Below are 16,737 nucleotides of genomic sequence, written 5' to 3' on the forward strand. Positions count from 1 at the left end.
TGTTTCACTGCAATGCGGCCAGACACCTGGATAGAATAGGTTTTGGACTTCTTTTTTGCTCCAGTTCTGAGCTACTATATTTAATGACGTTAGCCGTTGTTCGGATGTCGGAAGTCTGGCATGTTTAAAAAAAGGGGGAGGGACAAGCACAGAGAACGAATGCGGCTATGTTTGTGAATTGAACTCCGCTACGACCGTAGATCGCATATTTTTCCTTGTCGTTAATGTCTAATGACGCCACAGCAGTAAGAACGTACGTTATAAACGACTTGCGACTTGAGCGACGAGTTAGTGGGATCTTTGTCACCGGGCGAATGTACCCACAGACAATAGAGAAGCAGGCAGGCAGACAGTGAGAATATCGCTCTTATCTGATAAATTTATCGAGGTCAAGAACCTGAGCGAGCTCAAGCCAATGTTGGGACCGGATTCGTGCCGGTGGCGTGCTTTGCACGTTTGTTATTATTACTGTTTTTCCTAGTCATCGAATAGGGCTGACATAACTTTCTGTCAATAGCGAAGACACATGGAACAAAGCCTGTTGGGAAAATGACCATCGATCACAAGTTGAGCGATTGTTCCGATTACAGCAGGCCGGAACAGACCGGGTGTGCTTTGGGACAGACGTCTAATATTTATCGGTAACGTGTCGATAGAGGCTACCTGCCTGCGAGAGTATTTGTGCGGCAACCGACAACTCTTCGCTACTGCATCTGCGACCTCGAAAATGCTGAGTTGTCGAGTAGATCTTCTGATCTACCACGAAGACACCAAAACAACATTCGACGTATGGGTCTCACTTTGTAGGCTAGTCCCCGAAATCCATTAATAAGAAGGTATACACAGACCACACTCCTCGTTTCTCTTCTCCCCCAGTGATCAAGATATCTCAACGCTTCGAATCGCCGAAACTACAGCATGCACCATAGGGAGACACCTGAATTAGCGGTGACACAAGGATCCGACCACGTTTCTTTTTTAAAATGATGTGCGGTATGCCAATCCCACGCGGTTGAAGTATCCGCAACAACCCTAAATTGGTTAGGTTCACCAGAATCGCTAGATTCTCTACGATGGACACTTAGAGAGAGTTGCGTCAATAGCTTTACGACGGCGAGCAAGACGTAGAAACGGCAGCGATCCTCACGCAATCCCCGCACTAGTCTCGACTCACAACATGCTTCGACCTTGCCGTTGAACGCCAAAACAATTATAAAAAAACGACTCGCCTCATGGCACCGGGTCCTGCACGCGAAAGCTGCTCCAAGCTCGCACCGATATCACTTCCGTCGTTCGCGTATAACCAGACGTCGTTTTTCGTGCCGAGCTGCCACCACCTGCACGATACTGCTTCTCAGCGTGTCTCGACCCGCCAAAGCGTCGAAAGGGGTCGCTTGTTGACGCGCCTTTGTCGCTCTATCTACGACGGTCAGTCCAGTTGTGCCAGTTTCTTTAGGCGTTTCGCATAAATGCACAGTATAGCACGCACCCCCTATGGTCAACTAATCCAAGCACCGAATGCAGCCGCACGTTGCATCACTGCTCGGCCGGCCCTTGGCAATTCATGTCGGTATCTGGCGCTACTGGTGTCTCGCCAATATCTAACGTCAATGCCCTGCTAAGTGTTTGCGACAGTCAGGACAGTATTCGGCGGTGATAAAAGGAACGCGTCGCTTTGCCACTGCGCGCCTTTAGGGGCGGTAACTGTTTACACACGCTGTTAAACTGGCACATGCATAGGCATTGCCTGACACGGGCAAGCGCGGGTACTATCACCACCGGAACCATCAGCGGCAGCAGCAATGGACCAACACTGACACTACAACTAACATAGTCAACAGCGGCAGCGACCGCCGTCAACGAAGCAGCCCCAGAACTCAGAAAGGGGGAGGCTGCTCCCAGCGCTATTCTACCATAGGGAGTCCTCTTGCTGGCGCCACTCGCCGTGCTCACGTCGGGGCGCCATTTTGACTATCGAAGCCGCCTCCGCTGCTGGAGCCACAAGCAACGCCGCTGCTGATGATACTGACAGGAGCACCGCTGGCACTCCGACCGCGGTGAGTACAGGCAGTGCTCGCACGGCTCCTTCTGCTGCTGTCGGATTCTCTTCTGACCCCCTGCCCCTTCCTGCCAGCCGCCGTGGCTCTTGCCAGTACTCCTGTCTAGCGACCGAGGAGTTCTCTGCTCTTGGTAGGGGAGCCACCTTCGCTAGCAGCAACATAGCAAAGCACGGCACAACATAGGTTCTGCCTTTCTCTCACCCTTCGTTCAGTTCGCTCTTCCCTCTTTCTTTTTCATCCTCTCCCACGAACCCCCTTGAGAAGGATACACGCGACTAGAATCTAGCAGCGGCCGTTTGTTAGCGGCCGGCGCGACTCTCCTGCGCTGACTATTTCAACTGCTGGAGTCGCCAGCTGCCTGGCGTCTACAAACCGCTCTACTGGGTTTGCAGCTGCCCATCGTGGCTAAGCGGTTCGAGTAGGACAGCATTACGTTGAGGGCTTCCAATTTTCAGCCAGCAAGCCTTTATTTTCAGATCATTTTACAAGGGTTTACCCTCGCTCTCGCGTTAGGTACACGAGAGAGAGTAGAAATGCTTTTCGTAGGACAACTGCTCCACGCAGCGCTCCCGATACCGCCTCTGCGGTGCTCATGATTTGGGCTGGTCGTTGGGTGAGTGGTATCGCTTGGAACTAAAGTTGGAGTCCAAGGCTCCGGTGTTGGTCAGTGGCTCCAACAGAAGCGGTCTAGTCCTGTCTCCGGACTCCAGAAGATAAGATGGAAAGAGAAAGGGCGAGCAGGGAGGGAACAAATGTGTTAGAGCGAGCAAAATCCATCGCTAGTTGTTGTTAATGGCTGCGGTTGTAGTTGTAGGATACAACGGAGCGCGCACAAAGGGAAGCGAGCTGACTGTGTTCAGAATGGCGACTTAGAGGTAGATTGTTGCTTCATTTTATAGCTTCAATGACGAAAGCGTTGTGTGTTAATGCTGGGCAGCCACAAAAATAGGTATCATACGTATCGTACTGTTTTTGGTTTGATTTTTGTCATTGTTATGGGGCATTCCTGTAAACTGCATCAGAATGACACTGTCGTGCTGATCGGTTTCGTAGGTTCGATGCGTCCATTCCCTAGCGGTTTCCAAACATAGAAATATTATCGTGGCTCTTGTCTCGTAGGATGCAATAGATGGTCCTTTCACTTTAATATTCTCAGTTCTCTAACCCCGTTCCCTTGCACGAACAATCCTTGCTTGCACTCCGGCGGAGCCATGCTGATTGTTGGGAGTACTCATAGAACCTGTCCTGATACGACCCCGTATGGTTGTGTACGTTACTTAGACCTGCCAGTGACAACATCTCATTGAGACAGACGATTTCTCTAGGGTGAAACCAAACGCTCCAACTAGCTAGAAATGGCTTTAGACAGATGGTCCCTTCGTCGGCTTAGTTTCGGCTCATACGCCAGCTGTCAATTTTCAGAAAATGTTACAACAAAGACATTTAAGTTACTCAACAGTTACCGGGTATACGAGAGAGATAAGGTAAACAGCTGTGTATGTAACATCCAGCGCATTAAGCAGTGGAATTCTCATAAGAGAAGAAGGAGAGCAGAAAAAACGCTAAAAAATTTAACAGTTCTCCGGAATGGTACCTAATTAGGCCAAATACACGTGAGACTATGCACTTCAGCAAAGGTTCATTTGAACTTTGAAATTTCTGTTATCGTTCATCTTACAAGGCCAGAGCGACATGACCTGAGATCATTACAAAAACCGCAATGTGCGAAAGCTAAATGAATCAAAAACATTAAGAGTCGTTTAAGGGTTCTCTATTTCGTAAGGATGACTATCCATACCAGTAGATCACCACATATGCGTGTAAAGGTGAAATAGACGGAGCAGAATAAGTGATCTTTTTTTTGTCCACCGGCACTTAGACTTTGCATGGAGAGAAAAGAGGTCGTTTGTTCGTACGGAGATTCCTACAAACTTCATGCAATGATATCGCATAGTGAGGGTTCGAGTTCTCGCATAGACAAGGAGTTCTCAGGGGATAGCTAATAATGGGTTGACACGTCAGGGGCAGCCGCGACACGTTCCAAATGTGCGAGACCGTTGGGGTGACAAAAAAGTTGTCCCCTATTTTATCGCCGCCCTAGCATACACTACTATGTTGGTTATGACACACTTCTGCCACGGTGATTTGCCCTAATTATCACTATTATAAACGGGCACTATTAGCGACTTAATCTCCACAATAAGATAAATGTTATTAACGAGTGAATCTATCAACAACAAAAAAGCTGTCAACAGAATGAATTTGGAGTGTAAGAAATTATTTTTGTTTTTCATTGGTATTTTCTTCCAGAAGCGATGTTCACTATGGTGCGCAGAGATATGCCTACATGAATGTTCATTATTATATATACCACAACGAAAATTCGTGTATGCAGTTAAAAATCCATACCATCTAACTACGCGGGAACTACTCTTTCGTTTGTCCCGTCGTGGAATCACGGAGGTTAGGGGACACTAGCAAAAATAGTCCACAAACGCACTTATCTGTACGCACAAATGAAGGAAGTAAAAAAAAGACTATCTCCATAACCCCGCTGATGCTGGATGTGAGTACGGGGGGCACAATGGATGAGATTACCCGAAGGTACACGAAGGCTGTTTATTACTGTACAATTAACCCTTCAGAGCTAGAGGTCACCGGTTCTTAGGCTTGAACAAAAGCTATTGTGAAGTAATAAATAGATACGCATAAGGGATGTTGACGATAGGGATACTGGCAGAAAAAGTCTAGTCGAATTTCCCCCGTACATACTATGATCACTTCTACAGACCAAATAACATGAGACTAGCAGAAATTGGACCGTCAGATTTCAGCGAAACTTTAGCGCAAATTTCCCTCTCTCAGGTAGGTGCTGTAGACAAAAGCATTTTTAATCTCAGCTACAATATAAACAAAAAGTTTATGAAGTCGCTTCGTTCAACTTTTAATTTTTCATTAAGGTTTTGGCCTTGGGAATAAAAATACAGCTATGTGTCGCGCCTGCCAATAATTTACCTGATATTCGTTTTGAAAGTATTAAAGTAGTACCTTTCCGTCGTACAATTACTGCGTCTCTATTAATTGTGGTTTTCAAACTTAACTTTGCGCATCCTATATCGATTGTGCAGCGGTATCCAGACTCTGCTGTCACATAGATTTTGATTTAGTGCTTCTAGACCCACTTGCAATTGCTTTTTCCTTACTTGCAGATATCCTTAGATGAACAGAAAAAGAATGTCAGGTTAGAGAACTACTCCGAAACAGTAGTGATTCGAGTTTGTGGCTGGACCCCAACTTAAGTGACATGCCAGTAAAATGGCTTACGTGAGGATAAAAAAATGAGATATCGGTTTTAATGCCCACCTGATATTCACTTATTTTTTTCTAACAGTATGAGTTCTTAATTCCCTTTACCTTGCGGTTACGTTCGAATAGCAAAAGTCTCATTACACTTCTCACTGGTCTCATAAACAATGTTAGTTCTTGTCGTGCTGCAGATGTTGCTGCAGCTATAAACGACGTCGGCGCTTTGGAAAAGCAGCACAACTTCCAATGAGCTTCGCCAATCATCAGAGTAATTTATGTATGCAGTGTCTACCATTGTATAATCGACAACAGACCATTTAACAGCTTTATAATCCCCAAACAAGACGCTGGAGTATTTAAGTCCGCAGCATGGCAGACTCTCTTTTAGGGTACAAAGTAAAGACTTCAAAAGTGTATTCTTATTAATAATAAGTCTATATGTGCTTAATAATATATATATATATATATAATATTAATAGTATAATGCTTAATAAAGTGCAGATGACTACTCTTTCAACCTCTAATCGTAATAAAAATCGAATTTCATCAAGGCCTCCTGACTGCTTTTCATAGAATAGGTCTTTATTGCAGCAAATCTTATAATTATTTTTCAGGAGGATAACAATTCCTATATAAATCATTAAATCTGTACAGTTAAGTATCAGCTTGCTCTTCTGCTCTTTGAGTTGCAAAAGTTTTGTGTTAAAAACTTATGGTAAATGCACTTTACGTACGTAGACTTATTGCATTCCTATTTACATCTGTGCACAGGGGCCGCACGGTATAATGAAAGAAATGTCCAGTTCATTGCCTTTTATACCTAAGGCTTTTTTCAAGCCTTAGGTCCGATATTGGCGTTAAGTATAGGTTCAGGCGACTGACTTCTAGCTGAGAAAGCAAACCATATATCTACTTCTGGTCTTAAATCCAGGTTACTTCACTTGCGCCTAACTTCTTTAGGCAAACAAGTTCTCACTGAATTAACACGATTGCCTCTTGGACATATTACCATTGCTTCTCTATTTAATCACACCTGCTATTGGTGAGGCTCAAACCAGTGTCCCCTGAGTATAACTATAGAGTTAATAGGACAGCTGCATACCGAAAATACATCTTCTTTTTTAAAAAAAAAACTTAAAAATGTTTCTAGTCGCAGAGCTATGGTAAGTAATAATTTCTGAGTGTAAATCTGAAATCTCGGTTTGAGATTCTGGCAATTCATAGCTTCTCTAAGTTTCTCAACAGGTAGCAGCAGATGTTCACCAAATGAGGGCCAACGTTTCGGCATAAAACGATATTAGATAGGTGGGCACTCTAATCTATCCAGGTTTCTAGCACACTGATCTTCTCGTAAACTCAACATTGTAGCCGTAGCTCTTTGAATTTTTAAACTTGTTTGCCTATGAATATGACGATTTAGGCAACACGTGGATAAACGATCAGCATCAATGTCGTGATATATTATTTCCATATTTTGTAATTTGTTATTTCTGTACAAGCATGTTGTTGAGTGCGTACCGTCGTAGATGAATTAACGTTGTGTAATTCCTGAGGGTATCTTTTGAGGAACAGATGTCCTTTCTGTTCTTCTAAGCCTTCTCACGAACAATCTGTTTTTCATTTACAATCATTATCGCGATGCCGTTAAGTCCAATAAATTGTTGTCGATGGTATAGCTTTCATATGCTCTCGTTTTTGACATGAATGGGGTTTTAAACCAAAACACAAATCTCCAGTAGATTGAAGGGGTACTGGCATAGCTGTTGATATATCGGAAGGTCTAATACCACGCCATACCATAGAGCGCGGTAGTACAATACCTCATCACTGACCGAAAAGTTAAACGGTTAATGAATACTAACTGCGTATTATCGCATACGAACAAGCAACTGAAAAACATCAAATTGCCTCGCGCAGTAACAATTCCTAAAGCTTATCGTCATGTCCAGAAGTCTATGAACAAGGTAATGATTTGTTTGTTATCGCTAAGTGGTATGAAGACGACGACAGTGAGATTTTTTTGTTGAGTGTGCATTGGCGACAAGGTATGCGTATGCTGCCACCAGCTGTATTTTAGACTGGCCTGCAATTATAATTAGATTAAACTGGACAATCTATGATATTGAGCTTCGTATTGTGGAAGTGTGGATGATATGTAAAGAATTAGTCTTCAAATAATGCGCGACAACACAGTGCGCATTAGTTGACAGCATGCTTTTCTAATATTTTTTGGTAAAAGATATTTTCGCAAAACTCTCATTAGGGGACCTTGGTTGAATAGGGAACTTAATTAAGCTACGCGGAACAACCTTAATCTATTAATCAATATTGTAGCAATAAAGAATTGAGTATCTATGTTTGTGTACAAATCGTGTAGGTCCATTATAAAAGGGCAGGCTTTCCATATAAAAGGGCGACAAATCGTATTCACGATCGCACTGTACTAGAACCAAACGACTCAATGCTCATAACCGTTATTTCTTACGATTCAATACGTTGTTGTATACATACGAGAAAACTAGTAGTTTTTACTAAGGTTTATGGTGGAATATCTTTATAGCAAATCAAATGCTTAGAAAAGCTCTAGCTGAATTTCAGACACCAGGAAAAGCTTTAATGATGTTTTCGATGGATGATGTCGATTTATTGGTTTTAAAAGGAGTATAGCTGGCCATACATGAAACTCGTCGAGACCTGTTTTGTCTCGAACTGCCCCTATATTTGCATGACCCTTCCACACTATAAATAAAATCCGGCATTGATATGCACGACCTGGTGTCGTCAAGCAGATGTAAGTAATTCACTAAAAGCTAACACACTGGAATTAGCTATGACATATGATTTCAGTACCTGCATGATACATGACAGAGACTTACACTGATACATAGATCCAACGCTGGCCAACGTATGTTAGAATGCTGAGTTATTGATAAAGTTATCTATAAGTAGACTAATCGAATGCCTACCATTAACAAACTTTTTTTCCTTGAGATGTAGAAAGCAAATCTTCGCCCACGATTTCAATATTGGCTCTCCGATTACCTTAGTCAAGTAAAAGGAGCAACACAATATCATCGATTTCAATAATAATATCATTGGATAGACTACAATGTAATCTAATGTTTTTGAATGAGCATAAGGAGAACTAAGCCGTCAAAGCTGCTAGTTCTAACTATGGCTTGTTGAAATAAATTAATAGATTGCAATTAGAAATCTATTATTAAACGAATCGACAAGAGACCTTAGACGTTAATATGTCACAGAATGTTGCCAGTAACAGTGCAGCGATTAGGAATAGTATGCGCCATTCCGATACCCACTATTTCTCCTTTATTATGGAGATGGACCACTATATGGCCTGATCGCAATGAGCTGATTGTTATTGTAAGCTTATGGCCAAGCTGTTTTAATTGTTGGTATAGTTTATTTTTCTAATGGGATTTTAATTGAAATTTACTACCTCTAATCTACTTCTAGCAATTAGCTTCTTTGGGTCGTTTTTCTATAAGACTGGTAAGCGCGTGCTTGTGCAATAGGGTCAAAATTCTATTAGGCCGCATACAAGATACATCGCTGCTGAAAATTTGATTCATTATTCTATATATCCAATTTGATCTGTTCAATAGGATGCTCGGTGGCTGACGGAGTAGACTGACTTCTACCACACACATTTGTTCAAGTGGTGACGACACTTGAATCATCTCACACATTCCAACATATGACAAAATTTTTAAAATATAGTTGTTGAAGAATGTGGTAGTTACATGATTTTTATGCGCATTTATTAAAATTGATTGTAAGATCAGGACGAATAACCTAAAAACGATCTCCTGCAGTCGAGTGAGTCGATACCGTTCGCAGTGGTCGGGGTAGTTAACCGATTAGCAACAGGATACTCACCTAGGACAACCTAGAGCATCGTTGAAATGAACAGAAGTAGAACCACTATAACAACATGCAAATCAGAGAATGCTGATACCTAAGATGATGACAAGCGTGAACTGAGCAGTCATTGTTGACGTTAGCGGAGTTGAAAGGTCTGAGTTAAAAATATTTCGAGGTTGACATCCGAGAATAGTTCCCGTAGTCAGAGAATGTAGTTGAACATTACTTCAGACAACTGGCTATTTTTAGTGCAAAAAAACAGTGTGCCCAGACTAGGTTTTTGAACCTAGGCCTCTTCACGTGCTCCTAATCTTAGTAGGTATACACATTTATACTGCACTATCACGAAGATAAACAACATGAGTCTGATTGTTCAATGGCATCTAGCAGACCAAAAGATTAACTGAAATATATTTGCGTATGAACCCGGCTGAACAAAATTCAGGCCAGTAATATCAGTCTATGAACGTTCTTTTTATCTCACTGTTTCTTATAAAATATAAAGCCTAAGCTTCCATTTAACCGAATTTCTCACAAAATCAACTTTTGGTCAATTTTACAAGTCATACGTTTAAAGCAAGAAGACAGTGCTAAGGAAAAACGCAATTTGAAAAAAAAGACCTTTAAAACTATTAAGTTGCTCTTTAGATTGATAAGAACTGCACAAGCATGATGCAGTTCTTATGAACTTCAATGAAGACAATTAGTTAGTATTTACATTAACAACTGAGAGTTTGCTATCGAAAACTAATTAAACACAGTCAAAAGGGTTGTTGGTGGACCTATCTGTGATTTCCCTCCGGGGTAATTCATTTTCTATGTCTACAGAAAGAAAATAAGGGCACACAAAGTAACAGTTTTCTGAAAGTGTCAAATAAGTGATCTATTAGCTAAAAAAAAAAGTTTCGTAAATAATTACCATCCCACATAATTCAAATTATCCAAGTCTGCAATTTATTGTAATATTATATATGCAATATCCATTAATAAATAACGGACTATAATGCTGTATACACACCACAGGCATGACTTCTGCTCGAGCTTTATTCACGCATTGTTTACTATCAAGTCACCACCAGTCCTAGCCATTACTCTTAACGGGTATAGGCTTATAAATCAGCGTCTTCTTCCTTCTTTGCTCGCCACCAAAATGCTTGAATCTTGAGTCTTTATTCTTCTTCTTTGAAACTCCGACATTAAGATCGACACGCGGCGGTACTGCAAAGCCAAACGACCGACCAACCGCTATAAGGTCGAGGGTCTGCACATCGAAGATCGTTTTCAGACTGTGACTTTCGTAGGCGCGCACGTACGCCTTGTACGCTTCTCGCGCTGAACTATAAAGAAAGTAGTTTTTCTGTATGAGCTTCTCCAGTTGCGGCTGAATATTGGCAATCTTGTTCCAACTGAACTCAAATTCCTGCATCGGTACCTTGGCTAATTTTAGGTATCGCAGAAAGCCAGCTTCTTCTGGTCGCAAGATCAGCAAGGCATGACCAACACCGCCTTCGCCACGGGCGGTACGGCCAACACGATGAATATACTCTTTCGGGTCATCAGGAGGGTCGAACTGAACAATCCAATCCACCTAGAATAATTTGAAATGAACGAAGAAAATTTGCTTAAAAACGTAAGAAGCGGTTGATCTAAACTAACATGTATAATACTTAAGTTTTTAAGATACTTAAGAAAATCTATTTTCTAGTAAAGCGTATTACGTAAGTGATAGTTTTGATAAACACGATATTCCAATGAGAATCAACAATATACACTAAAACCTAAAAAAAAGGATTATAAATATGAATATTTGTTCTTTACACGTTGCTTTGTTTCTTCGAATGCATATGCCGTAGATAATACCTCGATGACGAGACTTAAACTAGCCGTCTTTAACTCCTTGAGGTAAAAGTTAACCACCGAAACCATAGCATCGACATTAACATTTTCGCACAATATTATCACGGACATTATACTCATGTCACGTTCGTACTAAAATTCAGTTGCAGTGAACCGTTTACATATACTGGATCTGACTAAGTTCTTCTGCGCTGCAATTCTTCAGGGAGAACGGTTTCCTATAGTGCTTTCATACATTAGAATATGAGAGCATAATGGATTAACACTGAACCAAAGAATAGCATCACACTTACAAGATTACATTCAAGTAAGTCTTATAACACAGACTTGATATTCTCACCTAAATTTGTCTGATCTCATCAGAGAAGTCACATTCGTTTGTAGACAATGCTTGACAACGACACACTCAGATATAGCCAGAAATGTTTAAGCCACAAGCTTCGCAAAACGAGATTACTCGTGACCGCTAATTAATATCAGACTGCTCTCCTACCACGGTGTTGATTCTCTTACCTTAGGGATGTCAAGACCTCGTGCCGCTACATCGGTGCAGAGCAGAATACCATTTTCCGCATTCGAGAATTGAAAGAACGTGGTCGTCCGTTTTGCCTGCTTCTGCTTACCATGAATGGATACCACTGGGAGATCAATATAGTTCAGCAATTCGTGATGGTATTTTACGGAAAGGCACGACGAAAAGAAGACCATTACTTTCTTGTGTCGATTTTTCTTCAAAAAGGTGAACAACAGCAAAAATCGCTTATCGCTCGGACAAACTACGTAGCCTTGCTCAAGTCCGGCAACAGTGGCGTGCTCCTGCTTGTCCTCGATTCCAACCGTGATTGGCTCAGCTTTTAACGCGACTCTAGCTAGCTCCTCCGTCTTTTTAGTCTGCGTTGCTGAAAAAAGCATCGTCTGCCGGCGTTTCGGCAGTATCCGAATAATCTGCTGCATCTCTTCTTCGAAACCAATATCGAGAATACGATCAGCCTCGTCGATGATCAAACATTGAAGGTTTTTATACACGAAGTTCTTGGTGTTCTGGAGGTGGTCAAGAAGTCGTCCGGGGGTAGCGATGAGAATGCTGACGCCCTTGCCGAGCTTCTCGGCTTCGGAGTTTCGGTTTGTTCCACCCATGATCAGACCGAATGTTTGTTGATGGAACTGTAACAGCTCCTTCAAAACTCCAAATGTCTGCATGGCAAGCTCACGTGTCGGAGTAATAACAACAACGCCGGTTCCGTTACGGGGCATAAACTTTAGTTTGTGCATGAGTTCAATAGCTGGAATTAGGAAGGCGAGTGTTTTTCCAGACCCGGTTTTCGCATTGGCAATCATATCTCGACCTTCAAGCAGATATGGGATAGACTTGAACTGAATCTCAGTCATTTTCTCAAATCCCATCTCGGAAATAGCACGAAGTGTCTGATCAGCAACCTGTAATAGAAAAACACATTGACTTGGTATGCTCATTATCTATTGTACACAGAATAGGCATCAAACTGATAAGAAACATTACCTTTTTTCATATTCCTAGTATGTGCATATACATTCCTTTGTGTACATGGACATACTAGTGATACATGATAGCCTGTGGTAATTCTTAACGTGTCCTGTGAGCATAATAAAAATATTGGTAGCAAAACTTTGCAGCTTAAAACCAACCTTATCAAAAAATTCGAAAAGCACTGTGATTCTAATGAATACAGTTTTTCAACTAGCAAACTTATGCTTCTTATATTTGATAGTAATCCCTTGGTTCTCCAATACATATACTGTTTACGCGCAGTTTTGATCTAGCTACGCAAAATCTCAATAAAAACGCAAACTGCAACTTCTCACACAAAGAATAGCTGTTTCAAGTTTTACAGCCGGTACTGCAGTGAAGCACTGCTTCAGATGGCAGCGCAAACCGAAATGTATCTCATCCAGGTTTCGAACTTTCGAAGTTCAATAAGGAAAGACATTATTATTGCATCATCGTAGGGACATAACTCATCACCATGTGGGCAAAGTGTATGAAATGATCAAAGGAATTTTGGTAGACCGAGTAAGAACTACAAGAATGCTATTTCCTATACAATAGAGCATATAGGTTTCCATGCTAAAATTCTAAGACTTATATAAACAAAACTGCCTTGTAGACGTCTTAGAATTTTAGAATGCTTACCTTTCCTTTAAGAGAGCTAAAGTCCTCGGATGACAGAATTCCAGCCGATGTACCTGGGAGCTCACTTTCCTTAAATTCGGGAATGGATTCATCATTTTCCGTTTGTCTTACTTTCGAGCTTTGATCAACATGTTGACTTTCTTCAGCCTGGCTCTCCTGTTCCTCTCTTGCGGTTTTTTGTTTTTTTTGAAGCCGCTCCTCTTTAAATTTTTTCTGGGCCTTTTCTCTCTGCTTCAATTTTCGTTTCAGGGTCTGTTCGTGAATAGCCATCTTGTTGGAATTATCAGGTAACGAGCAGCAGCTAACTTAGAGTACCACGCGGGACCTGCAACGCAGCACAATGATATTTTAAAATATTCATTAAATGCAACCATATTTGGTATGCGTGAAGGAGCAGAACTTCAAACAAAAATTGCTACATAATTCTACAATTAATTTTAGGCTATGGCATGCACAGACATCAATGATGTGGTACAGGCTTAGTGTAATTATAAAGTCTATGACTGCGCAATTATTTCTTAATTGTGTAAGAATACAGAGTCTTTGTATTTCTGCTATACAAATTTTTAATAATACATATATCGTTGAACATGTTGTGCTGCCTTTAGAAATATGAATATTTGTCTACGGAATTTACTAAATATTTTAGTAGATAGATATGACTATCTTAACAGGCTTTGCTAACATCATCTACAGTTTCAAGTTAGTTGCTGTGTACAGAATAAGCATTGGCAACAGTAATTTATGTCACTTTTTGTAAAGTGACAAATTTCTGACACAATGCCGCATGTATAAAGCTAAATTACTAAGTACAAATATATAAGTTCTATTAAGTCACATTTGTGAAAGCACGCTTTGTATACGAAATATCAAACTATATCTCACATAAGTTTACGCAGAGCAAATACTGTTCTTATACAAAATGCTTTTCATTGTCACCGTTGATATATAGCACCCTGCCGATTAACGTTTGCCTCGGGTCACGGTTCCAGAATGACCCTAAGTTGGGTATCGGTTCATAGATATGACAGTCACATATTTTCACCATTTATGTATAATCCTCTCTAGATTTCGCTGAACAACTCAGTGCTGATTTACGAGATTTATTTATTGACATGGATAATTGATCTTAAAATTTCGAAAGCCAAATTTGGAAAGCTATCTTACCTTTAGTAAGGAGGCTACAAGAGTAGCGTATTAAAAAATTTCACGGCTACGATGTAGCGAAGTAGCGGTACATAACATCCTAGTGAACTGCATCCATTTCTAACGCGAATAGATCGATTCCCGCTCGAGTTGCTCACGGGGAATGCAACACGTGCGTCGTAATCAAAACACAGCAGCTCGCGACGCGGCGATACTTCGAAAGCCGAGGACGAGCGGGTTACTTCGAAATTGCGTCCCCGATAGTCATTTACGACAAAAATTAATTTCATTCCAAAAAAAGATACATTGTTCGGAGAAGCCCAAAATAAAGCTAGCTAGATAATAGATAACTATAAATGGGGAGCTAAATCTTCAGATGTTGCGGTTTAAAGATTCTCTTTAATACGATAATCATCGACAGTTTTGTCCAGAATAGAAGAATCATCCTACAATTAGACATGTTATAATTGTTGCGCTGTTTTCAATTTTATTTGAAACTGATCTTTATTTTTATGAAGGGCCAAATGCGTGTCTGTTTTGTTCTAAGACGCTAAGTAAAGATGTTGTAGATTTGAATTAGCGCTTTATAATCTGAGAGATAGCAGTCTACATCGTACTAATATATCTATCTTGGGTAGCGCGTTTGACCTACCTGAAACGACTTTAAAAGTGGTCGGGCTGCGCTTACTCATGGGTCGCTAGAATCGCATGCTGGAAAAATGGAGCCTATCGGCTGAATCCTTTTCCATCGAGATTGAAAAGTTTGCGTTTTCCAATAGAGTGTAATCTTAATGTGGTTGGTCGAACCGATGGCAGCAACTTAATTCTCAATTTGCAAGTTTAAAAAACCTTCCGAAACTGAAAGACTAACAATTTAACTAACGAGTTATTCGATGCTACCTCTATTGTAACTATGATTAGTCTTTTGCCTGCTTCTACATAGGAAAAGTAAAATGTCTTTAAAAGTAAAGTAGTAGTGGCTGCAGCCCACTCAATATAGGCCTAAGGTTAGACTAATCTATAAAAACCCCATACGAAGTTTGATCAGCAATTGTTCACCGTCTGCACGAATCCGGCCTTGCCCAAACAACAGAGCATTTTGTCTGATTCATACTTTGCAGTACTTGCATTAATTATGTAGAAGTGGACACTAATACATAAACTGGTTACTGTTTTAATTTATGTTTCTCTTGAGGGATGATTATATAACGTGTTTTGTGCTGATAGGTTGAGCTAAAAGATGTGCTATCATTCATTAGAATAATGGTAGAGATTGATGGAATTGTTGTATTCCTATATCTCAGGATTTAAAACACGCTATCGAACGAATTATACACATCCTGTATTTTCTGTGCAGGTAGAAATACGTGCGAAACTATACAAATGTATGTTTCATGACGAACGATCCTATCGTCAAAAAGAGGATCGTTGCTTTTGGTGTAAGAGACTGCCTATTATAGCTTTGACAACATACTTAGGAACGAGAAAAATAGCTATTTAATTTAAAAAAATTAATATTATATTTGCTATATTTAAAAAAAAAACGGGTTTATCTACTTAGGGATTAAACTGCTCAGATACCCGACAAATGTGTCTTATATTGCCTACCGCAACGGGTACATTTCTGTTGCCCGCTTCAAGTATGGAGACCTAACGGCGATGCTAAAGCTACAAAGGAATTAAGCACGGATATAAAGATCAAGATGCTCATGCCAAATATCTTATTTTTCTTAATCCTAAAATAACAGCCGTGACCCTTATTTAAAAGAACTAGCCTATCCGTAGCAGCTTGCAAGTATAAAAGTATTGATAATATAAGCATACATTTTACTTACCATAAAATAAATTGTTGCTTTATTTAATCGCCCATGTAATATATGTCATTGGCAAAACCTCAATCAGCGACTACTGACCTTTTCAGCCACCTGAACTCGGGTTAACCGTCCAAGCCACAGCGCCAACTATAAACTATATATTACCAAGGCACTGAATTAGCCATTAATTATCTTTATTAATTATTACTTTATAACGAAATTTAAAAGGATTTAATAACACAAAAACCGCAAGTCATAACGTAAATAATGATGATACCGATTGCCCTGCTCCGCTTGAATCAATGCATATGGCCATCATTTAATCGAATGTTTCTAAGTCTGGAATATCCGGTCAATAAGGAGGTACAAAGTATTCTTTCTTGGAAAACTATGGAGTTTTATTCACGATGTTTTTTCCCATTCCTAGCTGCTTGCTCCTGCACAAATCAGAAGCTTTATCATTGTTTTCATTGCAATAGTCCTTCGGGTACATGGTTTT

The 16,737-nt window shown here is 40.6% G+C and overlaps 1 protein-coding gene across 1 annotated transcript; it reads right to left on the bottom strand.

Annotated features, from left to right (window-relative positions):
• Nucleotides 1–10,179: 10,179 nt before the first annotated feature.
• Nucleotides 10,180–14,617, bottom strand: pit (probable ATP-dependent RNA helicase pitchoune). Its single transcript, XM_022852592.2, has 4 exons — nucleotides 14,446–14,617; nucleotides 13,279–13,603; nucleotides 11,622–12,545; nucleotides 10,180–10,839 (listed from the first exon to the last, which is right to left on the bottom strand). The coding sequence occupies exons 2-4, from the start codon at nucleotides 13,546–13,548 to the stop codon at nucleotides 10,333–10,335; spliced, it is 1,701 nt and encodes a 566-aa protein (XP_022708327.1). The 5' UTR covers nucleotides 13,549–13,603; nucleotides 14,446–14,617; the 3' UTR covers nucleotides 10,180–10,332.
• Between the last annotated feature and the right edge of the window lie 2,120 nt (nucleotides 14,618–16,737).

The sequence above is a fragment of the Varroa jacobsoni genome, unplaced genomic scaffold (genome assembly GCF_002532875.2).
Source record: "Varroa jacobsoni isolate VJ856 unplaced genomic scaffold, vjacob_1.0 contig00833, whole genome shotgun sequence".
Lineage (NCBI taxonomy): Eukaryota > Metazoa > Arthropoda > Arachnida > Mesostigmata > Varroidae > Varroa > Varroa jacobsoni.

Excerpts from the sequence above, each read along its gene's own strand:
- pit (XM_022852592.2), bottom strand. The coding sequence starts at position 13,548 with ATGGCTATTCACGAACAGACCCTGAAACGAAAATTGAAGCAGAGAGAA. Across the intron at positions 12,546-13,278 it reads TTAGCTCTCTTAAAGGAAAG|GTTGCTGATCAGACACTTCG; the intron begins GTAAGCATTCTA and ends TTTCTATTACAG. Across the intron at positions 10,840-11,621 it reads GAGGTCTTGACATCCCTAAG|GTGGATTGGATTGTTCAGTT; the intron begins GTAAGAGAATCA and ends AAATTATTCTAG.